Source organism: Aphelocoma coerulescens, chromosome 3, assembly GCF_041296385.1.
Source record: "Aphelocoma coerulescens isolate FSJ_1873_10779 chromosome 3, UR_Acoe_1.0, whole genome shotgun sequence".
In the NCBI taxonomy this organism is placed as follows: Eukaryota; Metazoa; Chordata; class Aves; order Passeriformes; family Corvidae; genus Aphelocoma; species Aphelocoma coerulescens.
This window is the reverse complement of record NC_091016.1, coordinates 75,923,480-75,946,528: the sequence shown is the minus strand read 5'-3', so window position 1 is coordinate 75,946,528 and position 23,049 is coordinate 75,923,480. Positions and strand designations below refer to the sequence as shown.

The 23,049-nt window shown below is 41.5% G+C and overlaps 1 protein-coding gene across 3 annotated transcripts in view; it reads left to right on the top strand.

The window, feature by feature from the left end:
• Positions 1-7,038: 7,038 nt before the first annotated feature.
• The window catches only part of DSE (dermatan sulfate epimerase), a 34,711-nt gene continuing 18,700 nt past the window's right edge, over positions 7,039-23,049 (top strand). For all 3 annotated transcript variants that reach the window (XM_069010939.1, XM_069010938.1, XM_069010940.1), the window contains exons 1-3: positions 7,039-7,163; positions 7,596-7,659; positions 19,577-20,045. In XM_069010939.1, coding sequence (XP_068867040.1) covers positions 19,630-20,045 — 416 coding nt within the window. In that variant the 5' untranslated portion in view covers positions 7,039-7,163; positions 7,596-7,659; positions 19,577-19,629. The remainder of the gene's footprint in view (positions 7,164-7,595; positions 7,660-19,576; positions 20,046-23,049) is intronic.

The following is a 23,049-nucleotide window of genomic DNA, read 5'->3' as shown; positions in this document are numbered from 1 at the left end:
CAGTGTTGGAGACAGCAGCAGTGAACTTCTATCCCTGTTTTTTCCCTCAAAGCTGCCCAGAAAATGTATAGACATGAACAGTCAGCAATTAAAGGGTAGGATACCATGACATGGGAACCCAGACATGAGGGAATTATCTTCATTTCATAGGAGATCTGGAGTTTTAGGTCAATTAAATAACTAAGCACTCTTAGGCAGTAACCAGGGAAATCTCTAGATCAGTATTGGACAGGTGATGGAAAATGGAGTATAGATGGAGCTCAAGGACAAAAAGACTGAGGGTCAGCATGAGCTGACCATAATAGATCAACAGGGCCATAGATGGCTAGAGGGTATCAGGGAAAGGAGTTCACGTATATCTCAGAAAATAATAATTACCAAAATATATCCTACTGTGTGGGATTTTCCTCTTTTATCTCATCTTCCTCCCGTTATTGTGCAGGATTTGGAGATAGCTGGTACATTACTGATATTAATCCATACACAAAATGAGGGGGGAAAACGTAACCTGAAGACAGTTACATGAATTTAAGAAAATAGACTTAATAACCATTAATATGACCATTGTTAGATAGATATTCTTAAACGTAACTGCAAAAGTATTTGTATGTATATAATAGATACTTGTGTGCACATTTAAAAACCCCTGCTGTGCAGAGCACACTGCCAGGAACTCAATAAATGTGGATTGTGTGTATGAGTGACCCATCACGAGGTGGTTACAGGGTCCCCTGAAATACTCAGCAGCAGCACCCCAAAAGCCCCAGAACAACAGACAAAATAACCAATTATTGATGCAGACTAGTGCAACAACCTCATGAAGGCCCTAAAACTAAGAGCAGTGGTGGAGCTGCCTTTAAGGAGAAGGTATGACTTCAACAAGAGCCACCAGTTGTTGAGCACCATTGCTTTAGAGCCAAGTGTGAAGAATTGATCACTACAGTACACTCTAGTGATAGGTAGGTATAGGTAAGTATTATGCTTAAGCAGAAATTAATTTTTAATGCCTTGCTTTGTATTTGATCTAATACCTCACCTTTGAGTCTTGGCTGCAGTAAATAGAATGGAGTAAATCAGAGGGAGAAGATTACAATGAGAAATGGAGAATCAGCAACAAGTTCAAATACAGTCTCTGAGACAAACCTTTTTCATGTTCATGTCTCTAAGGAAGAGGAGAGAGACATGGGACTATGAAACTCTACAACTGGGGTGGGGATAAATAAGCAACTTGTAAAGATTTTCATGAATTCCAGCAGTTGTTTTTTTGTCTACTTGGCTTCCCACATACCAAGTGACTCCATAAAATAGGTGGATTCTAGCCTTAAAAATGCCTTTCACTGAAAACAGCATTCTACAAATGGAAAACATTATTGTGACATATCTGGCATCCAGAGAGGGAGGTTGTGGCAGTCAGCTCTAAGGGAGCACTGATGAAGTCTGGCTTTGGAAGGTTCCTCTTGGTATGAGCATTAACAGCTTGTGCTCCCAGGGGATGGTGCTTGGCTTATAGCATCAAAGAAGTTTGGAAGGAGAGAAGTTGACTCTCATCATACATGTTGAGAAAGGTCACACATTTGAAAACATAAAGTAACAACCAATTCAAATAAATAAAAAGCCACATGTTTCTGGAGGGTTGCCCCTCTCCAACCTGTTTTGATCATCAGCAAAGAAGGGGTGTGTGCTAAAGAATGAGGCCAGTTAGGCAGAGGAACAGCTGCTAGAAGAAGATAAACCTAAACCCTGTTGACGTCTACAGCAATGTAAAAGCAGTAACATGGATTCTGCTGTTAAAAGGCACAGAACAGAGGATGGAAGTAATTTTTTTATTGGATCAAGGTATTTCTTGGCACTTCCCTTTTAAGTGCCTATGTACCTGCTTTATGGTTACTGTCTTCCTGACACATCTCAGGACCATGAATCTATCTCCACTCACAAATGTTTTACCTCTGATTACTGATGCTGCAGCTTCCCATTCCTTAAGAAATCTGCAGGAATTTTTTTTCATCTGACTTTCTGTCTGCTGGCCTCAGGCTAAATCAGGCTGAACACATGGTGAGAGCAAGAAAGAGGGAAAGAAAGGAAATGTAAAGCAGAGAAAGATGTCCCATTTACATACAAAGAAGAGCTGTTTAGGAAACATCTAGTGTTTTCCCCTTCCAGCTACCCTACTGATACTTTGGCTACCACGAAGTAGAAGAGTAAAAGGCTGCATCTGTGGGAAAGAGAGAAGCATTTCCAGTCTGTAGATGCAGAAGCAGACAAAGGATTTTCCTGTGAGAGAAATTGCTTTGTGCCACACTGAATGTGCCCCAACCAGACAGGTATCCTGATGAGCTTAGACAAAATTTCCAAATTCCTGAAATTTGATGGAAATCAGCCCTAAGAATCAGACTTTTTCTAATTTTTAGGTCTGATTGCAGGCAACTCCTTTTCATCCTAGTTTTGGAGCTGTGACTGTTTCTGTCCATTGCCTGCACTGAGCCAGAAGCCCCAATGCCCAAGTATTAAATGGAATGAATCATGCAACAGCCTCATAAACCTTAAGGATGTAGCAGGAACAACAGTAGGACACTGTCTGGTCCACACCCTGGTTGGAAAATAGGAGATAGCCAACATTCTCCCATATGTGTCTGGAACTGGAATAAGATTGGAAAATTAAAGCTGCCTTCATGTGGCACTAATAAGTCCAAGGAAAAGAGTTGGGCAGAGCACCTCAGATGCAAGTATCCAGATTTGCAGTTCTGCAGTTCAGCTACAAGAAGAGACTGGCCTAGTGCTCTTGTCCTACAGGGTTTCAGCTCACAGCACTAAGATCAGAAATCATCACAGCTGGACACAAAAGGCAAAGAAAACACAAGGGTTATGGTCATAACCAAATCAATTGTTTTGAAGAATTAGTGAAAGAATCTGGAGAATTTTTTGTTTCTCTCTCATTTCATTTGTTTTGTCACTTAATGACAAATGTAGAAGTGTTTCTTACTTGGGAATTAGAGACCAAACAGATCACATAGAGAGCACAGGAGTCTTTAGTGAGAGGCAGGTACTTAAAAAAAAATAAATAAAATAAAAAAACAAACAAAATCAATCAAACAAACAAAAAAGCCAAAAAAAAACCCCACACACAGAGGAATATTCAAAGAAGAAAAAAATGCTGTTGCATAGACTGGGCAGGAAGAAAGAAAAGAAGAAAAGGATGGCCAAGGCTGTATATGTGGAACAGGTAGAATGATATACAGCTTCCCTCTTTAGGCTAGTATCTTCAGTTAGGAAGAAAGAGAAACGACCTCCAAACATACAAACTCTAATAATTGAGAACCAAAGGCTTTTAAATGTATGAAGCATCAAAAGACACTTGGTGTCTCCCCCAGAATGAGCCCTACCTCACTTGCTCCATGTGGCCCTGCTGCCTTCCTTCCCCTGTTATACTGAGGCAACTGGGGTTTGTTCCCTCTTCACATCCTCGTAATCCAGCTTGGCAGTGCAGGAGGAAAACAACGTGTGTTTCCCTTCCCTGCAAGCCAGATAAGTACCAGGCTTTCTTGGAAGTTTTTCCTTCTCAAAGAAGAAAGGATAGATGCTACCAAGAGGTGGCTGCTCACGGTGTCTCTGGTGCCACAGACATTTTCAAGACATGCACTGTACTTAGGTGTACAGTGATTTCTATGAACGTGACCTAAAAAACTTGCCATTGTTGGAAAAGAGCAGCATTTCCCACATATGCTTGGCTCAGTCACACAGACACCAGCCATTGCATATAATGTGGCTTGCCATAAAGACCAAGGAAAAATACTGAGCATGTGACGTAGGAGTAGAACAGTGTCTGACCTGAAGTTTTCAAACAATTTCCATGAAACATACTCTGCACAACTGACCAAGTCAATGCTCTTAGCTCCAACAGGTAAATTTAGCTCATTTCCTAAATCCATTCTGGAGCAATGCCACCCAAAAGGTCAGGTTGCTGTATGTTTCAGTGTCACATGATGCAATTTAAGGAAATGACAGCTACAAAAACTATTTACCTCAGTGGGACTTTTCCAATAAAATTAAATTAAATTTAAAATTAAAAATTTAAAAAAAAGAAAGGAACAAATAAACTAGGAACTTGATACCTGAAAGGAGAGAGGGAATGAGAGATTTCAGGGACAGAAGCACCAGGGGAATGGAAAATATATGATGGTATGTTACTGAGTCAGTCATTTAAAACAACTTTATGGTCAGTGGCAAGAATAGATAGCCTGGGGAAATGATTCATCACATCCTAATGAAGACATCTAAAACAGGTCTGCTGTAAAAGAATTTACTTTTCTCTGCAGTGTTATAAACAAGAGTCTAACATAACTAGATCAGAGGTAGTTACCCGTCAAGTATAGAACAAAACTGCATGACATGTTCAGAGGTTAGATGGATCCCACCCAACACTGCTGCTCCAAATTGACATTGTTTCATTGTTTAATTGTTTTTTTCTTGTTGTCAGCACTGAATTCACTGGCATGCAGCAAGGCTAGCAAACCACTGAGAGAAACTCAACCTCAGCAAGAGGAGTTATACCTGTGGCTAAAGAAGTGAAGGGCAGAAGGAGACCAAAGATGATCCATAACCTTGCCTGTGCAAGGAGCATTTTAAACATAATCACACAAAACAGGACCTTGACAGGTCATCTGGTCCACCCCTTGCTCTAAGGCAATATTCATCAGACTTTCTAGATCTAAACCATTCTTGTCAAATATATGTCCAACTTGCACTTTAAAAGCCTCCAAGGAGAGAGGTGCTGCTCACTCCTTCTTTACTTACCCTACCACTACTTTTTTTTATCCTAGCTAGCCTAAATTTCTCTTCCTGCAATTTACATGGTGTTTTCAGAGGATGAGGATAAGAGATTGTTATCTTCTTTTTAGCAGCTTTTACATAGCTGAAGGCAATCTTGCTCCAACTTCTATTCCTGAGGCTAATTTTTTCAGTCTTTCACTGGACATGATGCTTGCTAAAGCTGGGGCCATTTTCATTTCAAAATAGCTAGTGGCAATGCTGAAATTAACCTAGTCTAAGAGATCTTGCCTCTCTTAGATATCGCTGAATCATCCTATGAATTTTAATTTATTTATTTATCCTGACAAGCACTCTGAGTTACCAGGAAGTAAAATGAGCCCCATTTTGCACAAGAGGACACAAGGCAGACAGGATTTGTGGCTCTCCACCCTGTTGGTATCTCCAGCACATCCTAACTGCGCACCAGAGCAAAATCCAAGCAGCACATCCAATCTCATCCCTTATGAGGCAGAAAGCCAAGAGCCCATGCTATAAGGGAGCCATGGTGTGCTTTGCCTGGGTATTCGTCATGACAGGGCAGAACAGGACAGTTTTTCTACAATACAGAGATCCATGCACAGACCAAGAGCAGGATTTCAAAAGCCATTCAGACATTATGCTTTTCAGAATTTTAAGGTTAAATTTCAGAATTTAACTTAGAGTCAGGTACTTAATATATTTACATTCCTAATGATGCAGACATATGACAAGTACTTAAACACCTTCCTCATGATCACTTTAGGCACCGTTGTAATTTTAGAAATTCCAGTAGAATCAGTCTATCTGCCACATCTGGTCTGACTGTGAGGTCTGCAGCTCTTCACATGTTCATTTGTATCACAACAGCAATATTTTACAACTCTAGTATCAATGCTGTAGAGCCTAATACCCTTCAAATAGGTGTCCAGAAAGATATGTTCTAATGATTAATCTAGTGTTTGCATGACTGAAACTGAAGCACTTAGTGCTTCTAGGCATGTCATTACTGGTAAAAAAGCAAGGCTTCATTCCAGGTTCTGGCATTGCTCTTGGAGTTTGCAGCAGCAGCATGTGGATACCTAGTCTTTAGGGCTGAGATTGCCACTAGATGTTGCTGAGAAATACAACAGTAATGAAAGGGTGAAGGGAAATTTATAGTTTCTAGTTTTGTCTAGCTTCCACAAGTTTATTAGTCCTGATAGAACAGCAGGAAAACACACTTTAAACCACAATGAACCTGTTCAAAACCATCCTCAGAAAAAAACAGAGTTTGCATTTTAAAACAGGGAACTGAGCACTTTTGAGCCTGCTGACTGACTCAGTAATATCAGTAAACGTACTACTAAAACGAGGAATATGCTTTGTGAGATGTAAACTTCAGGTAGTTGGAGACCATCCTGATCTATCCCATGTAAATATTTTTATTTTCATTACATAGTCGATAAAACATGCTCAGCTTTTAAAACCCAACAAACACTTGGAATTCTTCACTTCAAACTTTGTATAGGCTATAGAGACTGAGAAAGAAAAGAGAATGTTCCAAAGGATCATTTATTTTATCCTCTTTTATGTTACTTTCTGAAATAGCTGCAATTGTCTGGCTGCGAAAAATGTTGGGATGACTGACTTGAACAGTCACGGCGTTTCACTTTTATTTTTTCCTCTTTTACATGGGAAACATTTATGTAAGTAGCCACACCATACTTAAAACAGCAGATTGACAAATCGGCTTTTTGTTTCTTTGCCGGCTTGAGGGGACTTTTGGGTGGGAGGTCCTATTCCTGTCACGCAGTATGGTGACAGCACTAGGATGGAGAGTGAATATGAATGGGACAGCCGGGATGCTGTCACCTCCACAGCCACCCTGCCCGGTCCCTGGTACTGCTGCCGTACTCTCCAGCTCCAGGGAATCCTGTGCCAACACGCCGGGATTGGAACCAAAACATTCCCAGCGGAGAAACGAGTCCTCCCGCTAAAAGGGAGAATTAGGGCATTTCCGTGAAGTTCGAGCCGCGGAGGAACGGGCGGGGGAGGAAAAGCCGTGTGCGCGCCAGGGATAAACACAAGGGCACACACGGAGCGAGAGAAGTGGCCGGGCCGGGCCGGGCCGGGGGAGCTGCGGGGCGGGTTCCACCGCGCCGGGCCGCTATGGCGTGAGGGGCTGGCGGAGCCGCGGGGGGAGGAGAGGAGGAGGAGGAGGGGGAGAGGTACGGAAGGAGGGCGGGGAAGCGGGAGGTGGGGCGGGAGGGGGGAGTCACTTTCTTCCTGCGTTGAAAAACGTACCCCTCACCTCCCTCCCCGCTCCGTCGCCCGGGGCTGCGGAGGAGAAACATTCTGGCAGGGGAGGAGCGGCCGGCGCCGCGCAGGGGCCGCCGGCGGTGAGTGCCCGTGCGGAGCGGGCAGCGCTCCCGCGCCTCCATCCCGCCCCTGCGCTCCGCCGCGGCTCCCGGGGAGCCTGGCGGCGGGGCGGGAGCGGGGCGGGGGCGCCGGTGGCCGGCGGGTTTGGGAAGGGGCGGTCGGTCCCAGCGCTGCCGCCGGCACACGGTCCCCAGGCCGTGCGGCCCCGGGGAGCGGCTCCAGGTGCCGGCGGGGCCGGGCAGCGGCAGCGGGGCGGGCGCGGGCGGGGGCCGGGACGTCCCGCGGGGAGCAGCCCCCGGCAGGCACAGCTTTTCCCGGCTCTGCCCCGCTGGGACACCCGCAGGACGGGCCCCGCGTGTCCGACGGAGGTGGATGCGTGCGGGGGGACGTGGCGCTTTCTGTGCGGAGCTTCACCTGTGGGCGCCGTGGGTAACAACTCTGCTTCTCCGCAGCACCGCGACAGCCTCCAAGCCTTTTGCTGCTGAGTTCAGCCTCCCAAACATGCGTGTGTGAAAGGTAAGAGGTAGCATCCTTGTCTTGCACCTAGGCACGCTGAGGGACAGGAACAGAGCGACTTGCCCGATGCAACTTCCTGCCACTTCTTTTTTTTTTTTTTTAATTTGAAAAGTTCTTAGTGACCTGGGACCAGAGCTCTCAACTCGGGGAGCTCAGTCTTCTCAGCCCCAGGCAGCGAGTTGCAATTCCTGTAGCTAGTACTGCATGAAAGCAATGCATCATCACTTGGTGTGTCTCATGCCAACTCTTAAAATTCAACTTGGTATGAATGAAAGTAACCACCCTCTCTGTTCTTCTGTTGTTCTCTCTTGAAGCAATATAAAACTATGACATTTTCCTACATTTTCTAGTGGCTTGGTTTTTAGCCATAACGAATGGCAACATAAAAAGTAGACACAGCTGTGAATGAAATGCAAGAAATATTGCTCAACTTGGAGATTTTTCAGTCACACTACGAAGATCAACTTCAATTTAAATAACGCTAAAATTTTAATATAGTCTAAACAAAGACAAAGAACATCTCAGCCTAAATATTGCCACATTATGTTTATCATGCCAACTATTATTATAACTCATTGTAGTATTTCAAAAAAGGAACAATTCAGCTGAAGGGCAGCAGTGGGAGTCAGTAATTCAGATGCTGTTTATTACTCTGAAAGACTCTAGCTGGGTAGCCTTGGGCAAGTCACTCCACCTCTCCATGGCTCTGTTTTCTTCCTTGTAAAAGAGATAAATGTGTTTGCTTGCTTCACAGGGGTGTTGACAAGTTTAATTAATTAATTAGTTTCATAACTACTTGTAGATCCTTGGGTGCATCTTTCTACAGAAGTGCTAAGTATTATTTCAGCTAAGAGTTTCCTTACTGTGTTTCATTGCTTTTATGTGTTTTTTTCAGTGACCTGAATTAGTTAAGTATTATGGGGAAGTTAACAAAGTAGCAGTTCTGGATTGGGATTGTGTTGACTCTCTGTAAACTTCACTGAGATGTGCAACCACAATGTATTTTAATGGGGCAGAGCTACTCAGGTCCTTTAAAAAAAGTCATTTTCTTCTTATTAAAAGTAAGAGTTTGCCTTTGTTGTTTTGTTTGAGCTATTGTGATGTGAATTGCCATGAGAAAAACCTGAGTGCTCTTTAGATAATAAAAGAAAAAGATATGAGAATAGTTTCTAAACATGTCTGTGCTCTTTACTGTGGACACTGACCTCAGAAGACACTTGGTGCTAATTTTCCACTACACATTGATATACAGTCTTCTTTACAACCTGTCCTTTGGTTAGAGAATGTTGCAAGAAAGAAATGCATGAACTGAACCACTGATTGCCTATGGTAAAAGTCGATAGATTTTGGTTGCCTAGGCAAGCTCAGTTTTTATTGCAGTGTATATTAGTTATCATAACTAGATATTGAGGAAGTATCTGCACTACAATGGAGAAGAAAATGTATTTAATTACCTAGCCAAATGTTAGATGTGATTTTTATAGGTTACATACAGTTGTAAGTAAAAAGGAGTAGCTGAAAGCTGGTTTTAGAGTGACAGCTTGGGTTTGGTACTTTTTAAAGGTTCATGAGGTCTGTGTGTACCATTTCTTTTCCTCAAGGACAACGACACCAAGTACAGAAGCTTTTTTAAAACTGAATTCAAGTAAAACCGAGATCAGTGGTGGTAAGAAGTCATTCATATCAGCAGGCAGCTGTCAGGTTGTGAATGAACATAGGAAGTTTATATCCTAGTAGAGAAATAGACACATCCATCAGTACCCAGCAGTCTGAGCAGTGAAAACTAGGGTTAAATGAGGAGGTAGTTGTCCATAAAATTGAAGTGTCCCTTTTCTCAGAAGTGATTGCATTTAACTAAAATTCAGTCACATTCTTAGGCTTGTGTAGGGAAACTTGCACATCTGGCACCCACAGCATACTACAGCAATGAGCATAAATAAAGCTAGTTCCTATTGCTATTGTTCCTGGATATTTTGCAAGAAATAAAGCCTTTTGGGTGGGGGGGGGGGGGGGCAGAGAAATTAAAAAATAAAGAAAAAAAAACAACTTTCTGTAACCATTGTTTTCTTGCTCAGACTTGGTAATGCAAGTGTCTGGTGAGTGAAAGAGATTATGACTTTTTTTCTTAGCAAGATGTATTTAATTGGTAAATATGATACCTCAGCAGCAAGTTTATCCTGGCTGTTCTCACCTTCTTTGCTGTCTCCTTTCAGCTGAGGTAGATTAAAGAGCATAGTTACAGCAGTGGAGTCTCCTAAAGCTGTTAAACCATGGTGCCAGTTTGTGTTCAAGACTGTAGCCTCATACTTAATATAAATAATTTAATAGATTCTGCATTTGACTCCCTTTGAGCCAGTATTCTGTTTATGTGGGTAAACTTTGTACTGGTGTTTCTTCACCAGCTAAGCCCAGCTGGGATATGGTGAGGTGTGACAGTGTTGCATTAGTAAAACTCTAAACACTTGTGCACTGCATTTGTGCAGATTTGATTACATGCACAGGATGAGAACTGGGCAGAGAAGCCTGCTAGGAAAAAGGAAATTTAGCAAATGCCACCAGAGATCTCTCTCATGAATGCTTTGTCAATAAAAGCTTAGCAGAAGTAAATTGTTGGTAACAGAGAGCTGACCAAAGGGGTTTGGTTATTTTGGGAATCATGTGAAGGACAGAGCACTGGAAATAATTATCACATCAGCTACTGGCATGCCACTTTCATCAACTCTTGGGACACCGTCAGGTGTGAAAGCATAGGCACAATGTGACTATTGTGTACACAGTCTGAAATTACCTTTGTTTGGTCTTTCTTTCTGTTTTTCCCCTTGCTTAGACTCAAAGTATACAGGAGGAATCAGCAGTAGCATTGTTTAGAGTAGGCAGAGGATTATAGGGACCCTGGTCACTTGACTCTGGTAGGTGTTGTATCTCAGTACAAGAGAAATGTAATTTTAACATACAAGTTCTTTCACCACAGTTGGTCTGGTTTATGCCTTTATTTTGTGGGGTTTTTTTATCAGAAATATTAAAAATGCTGAACATTTTCCATAAACCTGTTAGGCTGCTTTCAGCTTTCTAATCAAGTGGCTGCCTAGAGTTGTTGAAGTATTTTGAAAAGTTATTCCCAGGCATTTCTGTGGATATCATGCTCCTTTAAAGCCTTTTAATCATATCCTTGTAATCATGGTTCATCACACTTTTTACCAAAATGATCTGTCTGGTTTCAGTTCTGCTATGAGAGCCATGCCTGTGCAATTTACAGTCAGAAATTAGATCATTAGATTGTAAATCTCAAAATTAGCCCATAATTTAATGGTTGTGTTGACACTGCTCACAGATTGCTCATGTACACTGTGAGTACCTACATTTTGCAGGAATAATGTAGCAGTTTAACTCCATCTGCAGTTGAGGCTTCTGTCCTTGAAAATGTAATCATCAGTTTTATCAAGGCTTTTGTTAAAGGGTATTCTGGGGTGCACTGAGGACAATAATAGCCCTGAAAGAACTACAGGACAATACATTCTATTTTCTCTCCAAGTTTGTACCCTGAAAAAAACCAGTTGTATCTGAGTGTATATTGTATCTATGGGTAGAGAGAGGAGCTGTATGCTCGTTCTCTCTCTCTCTCTCTCTCTCTCTCTCTCTCTCTTTCTGTGAAGAAACCCTAGATAATGAGATAGCAGCAGAGGTAACAACAGAACTATATCAATAATAATGAACAACATACTCATCAGTAGAGAAATGCAACTACCAGGTAGGGTGGTACAATTTAGGTCTACGAACACAGTGACATTTATCCTGTAACAAATCAACCAGTAGTTCTGTGTGAGTACACATTTGGGCTCTGGATACTCACACTCTTAAGATTATCTGTAGATAATATAGAAGCAAGTGTTGGTTTAAATTGCTTAGATTGCAAACTCCTTAAGTTCATAAATTGACTTTCATCAGCACCTTTGGACTTTGCTGGTGCTCCTGTATGCTGTCACCATAATTTAACATATATGGTTGCCATGGTTTAATCCCAGCTGGCAGCTCAGCCCCACACAGCTACTTGTTCATTCCCCTCAGTGGGATGAGGAAGAGAACTGGAAGAATGAAAGTGAGAACACTCATGAGTTGAGATACCATCAGTTTAATAGATAAAAGCCACACAAAACAGAGAATTCATTGACCACCTCCCATGGGCAGGCAGGTGTTCAGCCATCCCCAGGAAAGCAGGGCTCCATCACATATGAGGGTTACTTGAGAAGACAAATGCTGCGACTCTGAATGTGCCTCTCTTTCTTCTTTCCCAATGTTATATGCTAAGCATGACATCATATGTTATGGAATATCCCTGTGGTCAGTTGGGATCAGCTGGCCTGACTGTCCCCTCCCAACTCCTTGTGCATCCTTGGCCCCCTTGTTGTTGGGGTGGGAGGAGAGGGAGAAAAGTCCTTGACTGTATAAACGTTGCTCAGCAGTAACGGCAACATCCCTAAATTATCAACACTGTTTCTAGCACAAATCCAAAACATAGCCTGGTACTAGCTACTACAAAGAAAATTAAATCTACCTAGCCAAAATCACAATAAAAATAACAATAAAATATTAATATAGTTTTATATGCAACACGGAGTCAGAAATGGGATATGGAAACAGTTAAAATGAGTTTTGATCCTATAGCAACTGAAGGATATGATGCATTTTAGAATTCCTGTCTATTAATATGAAGTTCTGTGGAAATGCTTTACAAATAAAAATATTTGATATCTTCAGCTACTCAAGTTTGTAGATAGATACAGATATACAGAGAGTGAGAACTGGCCTTGTAAAACTCCACCAGAATCACATCATTTGTTTACCATTTCTTGAAGACAATTGAATGAAGGACAATTAAAACAATAAGCAGGGAATATTAGAACTGTTAATTATACATAGTCAAGAACAACAAACGAGAGGATTTAAAATATTTACAAGTATTTGGAAGAGTAAAGGTCAAGGCCAGCAAAGAAGAGTTAGTTGGCAAGAGGATAAAAGTTAAAGTCTGAAATGAAAGCACTTGTTTTGGTATCAGAAGTTTCTGGTGTTGTAATCAGCCTCCTCAGAAGTGAGGGAAGAGGGATAGCATGCAACTCCCTGGGGCGGGTTAGGCACAAGGAGGAATTCAGACAGCAGTAATTGGCTTTCCCCTTTTGCACGTATGATTATTTTTTCCTGTCCTTTATTTGCACCTCCTGGGCATTGCCATCACCCTGTGAAGTATTTCCAGTTCTTCCTGTGCTCCATGGTTGTACTACTGGATCCACACAGAGGCTCTAGTCCGCCCTAGGCCTTCTGTTCCCTTGCTCCCTTCTTGTGATGGGTGGTTGTGCCTTAGGGCTGTGAGCTGCTGTCAGAGGAAACCCTACAGCCTTGCCGAGCCCGCGTGGGTCTCTGTGCGAGGGCCGCAAGTTACTTCCCAGTAGCTGCCAAAGGAATATTGTTTCACCACCCAGATTGTGCAGGAGCCTTTGTTCTGTGTTTCTGAAGTGCCTGTTACTGTCATAGTCCTAAGCCCCAGAGGTGCCCTACGTGCTGTAACAGTGTAACACATGGATGAGTGGTTTGATTGACTTCTGGGATATTAAACGTAGGGAGTATATCCTCTTGGCCTAGATGAAAAGTCTCAAGCTGCCTTCCTGTAGTGTTAACATCTGTGAAAACATTTCTGAAGTAAAAAACAAAACCTAATTTTAATTATCGAAATGGCCTTTTGAAATTATGTCAGCACAGGATCCAGTGCTGGTGTTCTAGAGGAGGTCTTTCTGTGGTAGCTTAGAGGTGTATACCTTTGATGGTAAAAGTGACTGGGCTTTCGTTCACTGAATGTGGATGCCTTAACAGGCATGTCTGTACTGGTTGGGAATGATCGCCTGCAGGATTCCAGATATCAAAATTACTTCCTTACTCATTCTGTGAAGTATGGAATAAAAGATCCCAGTAAGGGTTAGGAATACTAGTGTTAGTGCAACCAAAAAATTACTGAGAAAGCATTTTTACAGGAGGATAAACTGTAAAATAGAAGGAAGTTCTAAATTCCCAGATTATGGTTTGGACATGCAGACGATTTCAGTTATGTTTTCACTTGAGGCAGAGAGAAGGTTATGCATTCAGAGTGTGTGTGTGTGCCCTGTTAATTTTTATATACAGTGATAAAATAGACAAATAAGCTTTTAACTGAAAGAAATTAACAGATAAAACTTCCATCACAGCTGTCTTACACATCCTGCTGTGAACTTATAAAAATACTTTGCAGTTGCTGTCTCACCTGTAGCATGGTGGAGAATGAATGCAACCCTCCATTCTCCTGGAATTATGGTCTGACACAGCTGTGTACTGCTCTACACAGATCCATTTGATTTTGTGTTAGATCAAAGGACAGACACAAGTTTAAATCTTGACTGCTGACTTGATGTCATATGCTGATAATCTCTATAGAAACTGGCTGTTTCTGGTTGCCATTAGGATTTTCATAGCACAGCTGTTAGACGTAAAAGTTGATGCAAAGCTTCTTTCAAGGTATTTCAGATCATTTCAGAACAAGTGCAATACTAACACCTGGATACCTGAGCTGTACTTTATTTATGGCAGATGTAATTCTGAATTATATTTGGGATTTCAGTATTTAAGTTTTGAAATACCTTTGGAATTATATAATTGTGATGTAGCATGTTTTTCATAGTGAAAAAATCAGAGGAAGAAATGAAGTAATGTCCCCTGGTGGCTAAGGTCTTAATAGGTATTTTTCAAGTTTTAAGCAGCGATTTTTACACCTTTCTAGTATTTTTATTGGACAGCCAGATAGTCACTGGTTTTAGCTCATCAACCAAAAGGTGGATGAAGGACTCCTGACTGGTCCTAACTCTTGGGACATGGGAGTTTCCCGCCTTGGTGTCCTGCCCCACAGCTTTGAAAGGGTCTCAGCGGTACCACTTGTTGATGTAGAAGCTGTACAGCTTGGGACTTTGGTCAATAGATTCATTGTGATTATTACAGCACAAAGATAAGCTTATAGTTTTATTGGTTCTGCTCCATCTGCTACCTAATTGTGCTGTATCAGATACGTTTCTCTGGAACGAAATGGCTATGTATATATGGGAATTAGTCTCTACTGACCCTTTCAACTCTGTTTTCACAGACCTACTCTGCATTTTTTAGTACTAAAATGCAACTGGATGCAGTTAGAAGACTTAATTGCTCTCCCATTTTTAAATACGTTTGCAAAATATATAGATTGGTGGTAAAACCAACTTTGTTGAACTAAACAGCTCTTCAGTTGATGTAACTGTCACTACTTTAGAATGTTACCATTATACAATATTGCTGAAGTTTCCAACTGAGAGATTCCATGTTATAGATTCTGCTCCTCTCATCGGCAACAAAGTCAGCTGCAATGTGTGTGAAAAGATATTTCAGATATTTGGACAAAGTGCAAAAAAAGGAGTTCCTACAGAAGTTTCATTTTCTCTGCTGTGATCTAACCTACTGCTCCTTGTGTTATATTTTGGCAGTGATCAGCATTGGGACAAAAAGTTGCACATCCCTCTCCATTTAATAGATTCCACACACATCTCATTGCAATGTTACCTATTAATTTCACAGTTTTGGTAGGACAGCAGCTGTTTCTGGTGTTTGACCATTTCTTGGTAAAATATCTATGACTTTCTTACCTGTTTTAGCACTGGGTGCTAAAATTGCTTATTTTGGTTTTAATACCAGTTCTTGTAATTTGGGACAAAACTGTAGTGACACTGTTGTTCAAAATGAAACTTCATGTTATAATATTACAAGCATTGAAACAAATTGAGTAAAAAAGTTCATTTTCACTGTCAATAATTTATGAAGTGCAAAGAAATTATGAAATTTAAGTCCTCACTCAGAGATCATTGTCTAAAGTCAAAATTTGCACACTGAACCTGAAGATTTGATTTTTGTCAGTATGGTGGAACAGATTTTCCTTTAAATATTTGAACACATTTCTTACACAAACATTTGTTTCTCAGGCGTCTCAGTTAATGATAATGAGAACTGTAGCCTTTGTGGAAAATAGTAGCTTCCCAAAAGAAGACAAAGAGTCTGACGTGTCCATGTCCCAGCCCTGGGCTCTGGGAAGATCTTTTATTCAGAAACCTGAGTAATCTGTGGTGGTGTAATGCCTCCAGTTTGTGGTAGTTTTAGTCACCTGAAATCCCACCTTTTTTGTTCCTGATTGTAAATGTTGACAAGATGCCCATGTCAGAGGTGGATCGTGGCTAGCATGAGAAACACCTGCAATTTCTGCTTTTTTTTGAGAAACACCTGCAATTTCTGCTTTTTTAAGAAGTGATAGAAGTGTGGTCCCAGTAAAAAGCAGCTACAAAGCAGAGTGGCTCTTCAGAACTGATACTACAGAAAGCCACAGTTCTTTACCTGTTTTTAATTTTTAATCACCCATAAGAAGGTCAGATTGCTTCAAGGACACACAGCTGTGCAAGCTGGGGATTCTAACTGTGCCATCATTTCCTGTCCCTCGTCCTCTGTCCCTCTCTCCCTCCTCTGTTCCTACTGATGAAGTGATGTCTCTGTGTACATGTGGCAGGAGTAAATGGGCCTCTCTTTTCTTTTAAATAGTTTATTTGGTAAACTTATCTGTATAAACCAATGTTTAGTTTAGTTAGTGGTTTCAGTTTTACAATACTTTTTTTTTTTTACTACAGCTGAACATCTAACAGTTGATGCAGATGGGGAAAACTAAAGTAGTTAAAAATTAATCTGTTTTGGGTGGGTTTTTTTGGAATAATTTATGTTTTTTACTGTTTGTTTCTGCTGGCAGTGGAGTGGAAATCATGCAAAATGCTCTTTCAATCTAGGACTAAATGACAACATTTTCAAAGCACATTGTATATGAGCATTTTCTTCCATGGGCAAGCATCCTTCATTCTGCTTTTAATTTTTAATACTTTATCAGGTCATGGTTTCCCAACTGAATAAAACCCCCTCGTTTTCAGAGAAGGTTGAGTTGCTTGGTAAAGTTTTTCTTGGAAGATGTGACTGGTAAAGATGCAGTGTAATATGAGAGTAAGAAATTCCTTTAGCTTTAAAAAATGGTATTGTGAGCACACATTAAGTGATCAGAAGGCCCAGACTCCTATTCTTCCAAGACCTGTGTATCAAGCAAACTTGTAGTAGGTTCACTCACAGTTGGTAAGCTGGAGGACACTTACTTGAACAGATCCAGCTTCACCTAAGCTATGCTGATAATCAAGGTTCAGAGATTTGCTTGGAAAGGAAGGTGTACTCCTTTCCAGCTGCCTCCTTCCATCCATCAGTGACACCAGGCTGAGCCCTGCAAAGTTATGGGACAGGGCTCACTGTCGTTACTGAGTCATGGCTGCTATGAGTTATGGTCTTCATATCATAGGAAGGGTGTCAGTAGAATTTAACCAGGAATAAATTATTTTGTACTCCTGCTTTTGTCACTGCCTATTTACTTTTTTTCCAGAGCTTGACTGTGAATAAGCTGCTTATGAATATACAATAGGTTGGTTTTCCAGTTATTCTGTTGCTAGCCTAAACAATGTGGTGCAGTGTAAAGGTAAAAAAAAAAAAAGGGTTTACCTACTCATGTAAGGGTAAAAAAAGGGTTTACCTTCTCTGTGAGATGTGCACATGAATGAAGGGTGAAAATGAGGGAGGCTATTAAATACTTGAGAGTGACTATGACTTTTTGGCAACACTGGATATGTTTGATGATAGTGTAATGCTGGGAAATGTGTGTTCAGATTTAAAAAGGAGAAGTTCTGGGAAACCTTACTGTATATTCCCTAGTCGTTGGTCAGAAATACCTTAATTTAGGGATCTCTTAAAACCATCCCAAAATTTATGCATGTTCTTAATTCGCACTGATGTGCAGAAGTACTTACAGAAATCAAACCAAAGGAAAGAATGCATGAAGTCCTAACTGCTAGCTGGGATGTTTTTCTGCTTGTGTAAGCCAGGAAACTTTTTCAATATATGGTTAACACAGAAGAAGCTACAAGCATTTTTACCTTTCTTTTGTGTATCTTTTAGGTTCTTTCCTCTGCCCACACTTCTGAAGGATCACAGAGGCATTAAAAAAACCTAAAGTGGAGTTTTTTATGACAAAGCAGTTTTTTCATCAATTAAAAAAATGACATCATGTTTCAACCATAATATACTGGTTTGGCTGGTTTCTACCTCCTCCCTGTCAAAATACACTGTTGTATAGTTTCCTTCACCATAGAGAAGAATACAAGAAGATTTGAATATATCTGGATAAACTGTGGTGCATGTATCTTTTCGTGTGTGTGTATGTGGTGAGGGACTATGTAGATGCAGTAAGAGTGTTACCAAATAAACCAGCCTGTGATAATGTGTCCTGTAACAACTGGTTCACATCCAAAAGAGGGCAAAATGTACTTGCAAAATGCATTAAAATACTATGAAAATGTCATCTTCCATTACGTTCTGTTTAAGCAATTATGCTGCTTGCTGTGATAGACAAATTTAAGCAGTTACAGGGTACAATATTATTTGTGCCCTAGGTAGAACTGCACAAAAAATTATGTATTTCTTGGCCAAAGATGTTTGCTCCCAAATTAATTTTAGGAGCTGAGCACAAAAATCTAGAGGGTCTGAGCACCCAGTAGTTATGAAGGGCTCTTCTCTGTCAAAGTTTTCTCATATTAATGACTTTGTTGAAACAGGATGTGGGTCTCTAAATAAAGTTTTAGCAGCCTCAGTTTCTATTGAAAATTTTGGCTATGTAGTAGAGACCTGTGGGGAGAAGTAAAAGGTTGCTTTGTACTTTAACTTCCTACAAGTTTTATGACTGAATCCTATGAAACAGGTTTTCCATGGGACAAAAAATTGTATCTGTTTTTAGGTTTTCTTTCCTTCTATTTCTCCTTTTAATAATTGAAAACTACTGTTCATTATTTACATAAAACTGTCTCACTTGAGCCTGCTTTCTGTAACCTTTTCCCTCATAAGAATTCTAGGAATTTGCTGGCTTTCCTCAGGGGGATCTTGGCCATGTTTTATCTGTGACTTTAGGCCAGATAGTTGGTAATTTCTATAAAGTAACTTACTATGTTTAAATAGGTGCATTTACCTCTGCATAGATTTCCCATTTGAGCACATTTCAAGAAGTCATGTAGGTAGAAGAATATGCATTTTAATTCAGTGTTCAGCCTTCTTGGTAACTGGCAGTAAATCTCCACATGTGAAATGGAAAGCCCCTTGGAAAAAATACTAGTAATGCAAACCCCTAAATGCCTGGAAGGCAAAGTATTTCAGCTGTTTTTCTGAGACCCTGCCACTTTCTCTTTCCCTTTTTGACTCCTGACTTGCTCTTTTTTTTCTTTTTTTAAAATGAGGACGTGTCAGAACCAGAGGCCTTAAGCACTGTATAAAGTGACCCCAGCGCAAACCTCCAGCATTCCTCATCTTTCCCTCTCCAGCTGCTAACATCAGCCAAGACAGCACGCAGGCTTGGCTGCTGCCAGCTCCCTGGCTCTCCCCCTTTCCTCCTTCCTTTCCCACCCTTCTTCTCCTGCCAGTACAGTCAGCGCTGCTTCATATTAGGCACCATTGCAATTATCTGAAATCTCGAGTACAAGAGCTGTTGTTGTGTCCCTTCACCTGGTATCAGCAACTAGAGGGAAAGATGTGGGAGGGAAGGAAGGAAGGGGCTTTCTTCAAAGTGTACAGCTTTTTCTTCTGGATGAATTGCTCAGTAGATGTTTCGACCGAAGTGTTCATATAGAAATGATTTGAAAGTCACCTGGACAATACATTGGGTTCTTTAGATGGAATCATATTTCCTAGAGAAGCTCCTGAATTATAGTGTCTCACAGATTCATTTTCTAACCCATTCTCTCATGTCCATCTACCACAGGACATTTCAAAGATGGTTTGGCTGCCACTGAGACCTGGAGATCTGATGCCACAATGAGGACTCACACACGGGGAGCCCCAAGTGTGTTTTTCATAAACGCAGTTTGCTTTGCCTTTGCCTGCGGCGCCAGGGAGGGCCGAGACGCAATGGTTCCTTTTGTCAACGCCAACTATGACAGCTACCCCATGCTCTACTTCTCCAAGGGGGACGTGGAGTCTCTGCGGCTGCAGGCCAGCACCACGCACCAGCACATTGCGGCTCGTCTGATTGAAGCAGTGCAAACCATGCTGTCGAATCCCCTGGAGTACCTTCCTCCCTGGGACCCAAAGGAGTTCAGCGCTCGCTGGAATGAAATTTATGGCAACAACCTTGGGGCCCTGGCAATGTTCTGTGTGCTCTACCCTGAAAACATCGAGGCCATCAATATGGCCAAAGATTACATGGAGAGGATGGCGGCTCAGCCTAGTTGGTAGATTTTTGTCTTTTTTTTTTTTTAAGTTGTTCTTACAGTATAAACTGCTTACAGCTGGAGGAGTGAGTGGATGAGTGAGTTGCTTAAATTATGTCAGTTGTACTAATATTAATTTTAACAGTGACTAACTTGCTGAATGCATATACCCTCATCTGGACCAGCAGAGACCTTTTCACCTTCACTGGACTTACCTTCTTGAAAGTTGATGCTGAAAGGAGCATGACCCTTTGTGCACCACCCTATTTGCTGTAAAAAAAAAAAAAAGTAATCTAAACCCACTCTCAATCAGAAGGAGTCGTCTCACATCTGGTTTGTGGCAAGAAGTGCTAAAAGTGTTACTTTTAATTTTTTTTTTTTCCCCCCAGATTCATACATATCTTTTGGGTAATTCTTCCTTAGGAAGAATTTAGGAAAGGGGGACTTATGAGAAAGGTATAATTAGGTGTAAGTAAAAATTACACTCTTGAGTTTTTGCAGTCTGCTCTAACATCTGTCTGAGCTTTAGTTCAGACTTACAGCTTCACTTGGCTGCATGGTTCTTGGGCCTCTCCTTAAGACATACTAGGACTTGATAGTTGTCCATGTGATTACTGGAACTGCCTGAGTAATTGGCGTTTTGATGACCACCTCCTGGATTAACTTCCCCTGGTTGTGAGTTGTCATCCTACAAGTTACTCTGTCTTCTCTGCACCACACTCTTTCTATGGGGACAGAAGCTAATGTTCTCACTGTAGGAGTGATTCTAGAATTGAGACGCCAAGCTCTCGTCCTTTTCATACCCTCCTGCAATTTATCTCCATTTTTTGCTCAGGCAGATGCATTTCCCTTACCTCCCTGCAGCAGCTGCCACTTGGTGCACCTTGCAGACTGCGGTCCAGGATTGCTGTCACTGTGAATAGGTCAGAGGATGGGAATGTGGGCTTTGCCAGGACAGTGGCTTCTGCCCAGGGCATTGAGATGGAGCTGGATGGGGCACTGCTCCCTTCTGTCATAGATGCTGTTGTACAGCTCTGTGGAGACAGCCGCTCAGTAAAAGTGTGAGTCAAGATTCAGGTTTGCACAGGAAGAGAAGCATTAGCTGTTCAAGCAGTATTGATTGCTCAAGCTACTATTCCTTAACTTCTAGTAACCAGCTAGTGTCCTGTAAATGTTATCCTTCCATGGACCATCACTGGAATTATGCTGGATTTGAGCTAGCATAACTTGGGATCTATATCCTCCTGATGGGCGTGATTGAAAAGGCATGATAGTGTTTGGGTTCCCCTACACTGAGTACTAAAATGGTGAATGACACAGAAATACATGAGCTATAGCAAAAGAAGTGATGGGAGAGAGAAGGGACACACTGGCCATGTATTGCCAGCATGCCACAGAAGAGAGGACATGTGGGATTTGGGAAGAAAAGTATTGTCTCAACAGTGGTAGTAATTTCTGAAATCTTCCACTGAAGCATAGCAATACAAAGCTTCAGTCTTAGCTCTGGAGACAGTGTGTGTTTCTCCTGGCACACTGACAAAGGGATATAGCTTACACTGGTGAATCCAAGGATGTGCGACCATCTCCAGTAGGAGACAGACCTCTCCAAAGTCAACACCTTCCTCCTTAGTTTCATTGTTCACACTCTTTCTTAACTTGTTTTGGGTAGTGTATAGTTACATGGCCATCTGTTTTAATGAAATAAGAAAGAGGAGGAATCATTATTTCAAGTAGGAGAACTTGTTTGTGTCTCTTTTTTTCAGTTTCCTACATCTCACTCTCTGTCCCAACCTGATTTAAGTTCCTTGTGTCCTGTGATTCCTGCCCTAGATTAATTGTGGTTGTTCTGTCCCTTGTTATAGTGCTCTCCTTTGTCCCAGCTGACCAGATACTAATCAGAACCAAGCAGATATCCCATTTCCACTTGGCTTTCATGTTATTTACCTGCCTCAAACTACTGTTTTTTCTCGAGCAAGTATCTTGCATTACCTTGGTGAAAGAGCAGCTATGCTTTTCCCATCTTTCCCTTCTGATGTAGACATCCCATTCAGCAATCAATCAAGGTTTAATCAGGGTTCTCAGCTTTGCAAGAGAAGCGGCTGCAATGTAGCAGTGGAAGTGCGGAAGGAGGAAATCATAAACATAGGCGATGTAGCTGGGCTAAGCTGCCCTTTGTATAGCCTCCAGCTGGCCAGCTCTTCAAATGCTGTGACAGAAACATGGATCTGGTTTCCATTTTTGTTTTCCCCCTGAGAACTTACGTCTGAATGCTGTCAGCATGGAGTTGACACTATAGCCCCATCAGTGATGGCAGTAATATAGATCTCTCTCCCTTGTCCAACAGTGGTTTTCAGAAAAGTAGGAATGTGACATCTCTGAGGCATATACTGCACTGTCTGGCTTTGCTCAAATAGGCTAGAATGTTCAGAGGCTGCAGGAGTGGGCAGACAGATTATGTAAATCTGTTTTTCCTAAGAAACTCAAAAGTACCAGAAAATGTTACTACACGCACTTCCCCACTTAGGATAAGACTAGGAGAATAAGCATGATAAATAGGAGTTGTGGCTGTTCTATGAGCTGTTCTGGCAGTGTCACAGTGGTGAAATTTTTTGTCCAGTCTATCTAGGCATGTTTGGTTTTCCTCAGATTTTGGAAAAATACCATTCTGGGTGATATGAGTGTTGGCCTTATTAAATAATTTGAGGGCACGTGTGTTCTGATCCAGAGGGTGGAAAGAAGGAACAGTTGTGATGTTGCCTGATTTTGGAGCCTTGAATGTTAGGAGAGTCATCTGCCAGAACTCCTTATTTCATCAGTAAAGAGGGCTTTTCCAAAGAGGTATCAGTAAGGTAAGTAAAACAGGACTCTCCTTAAGCCTTCTCAATAATGTAGGTGCCAAGACTGCCATATAAATGGAAAAATTACTTTTTTATCACTGGCAGATTCATCAACATGTTGGAAAGTTAGATCTGGCATTGGCAGCTTCATTCTTTCAGCAATGTAATCTGGATTTCTTTTGACTTCT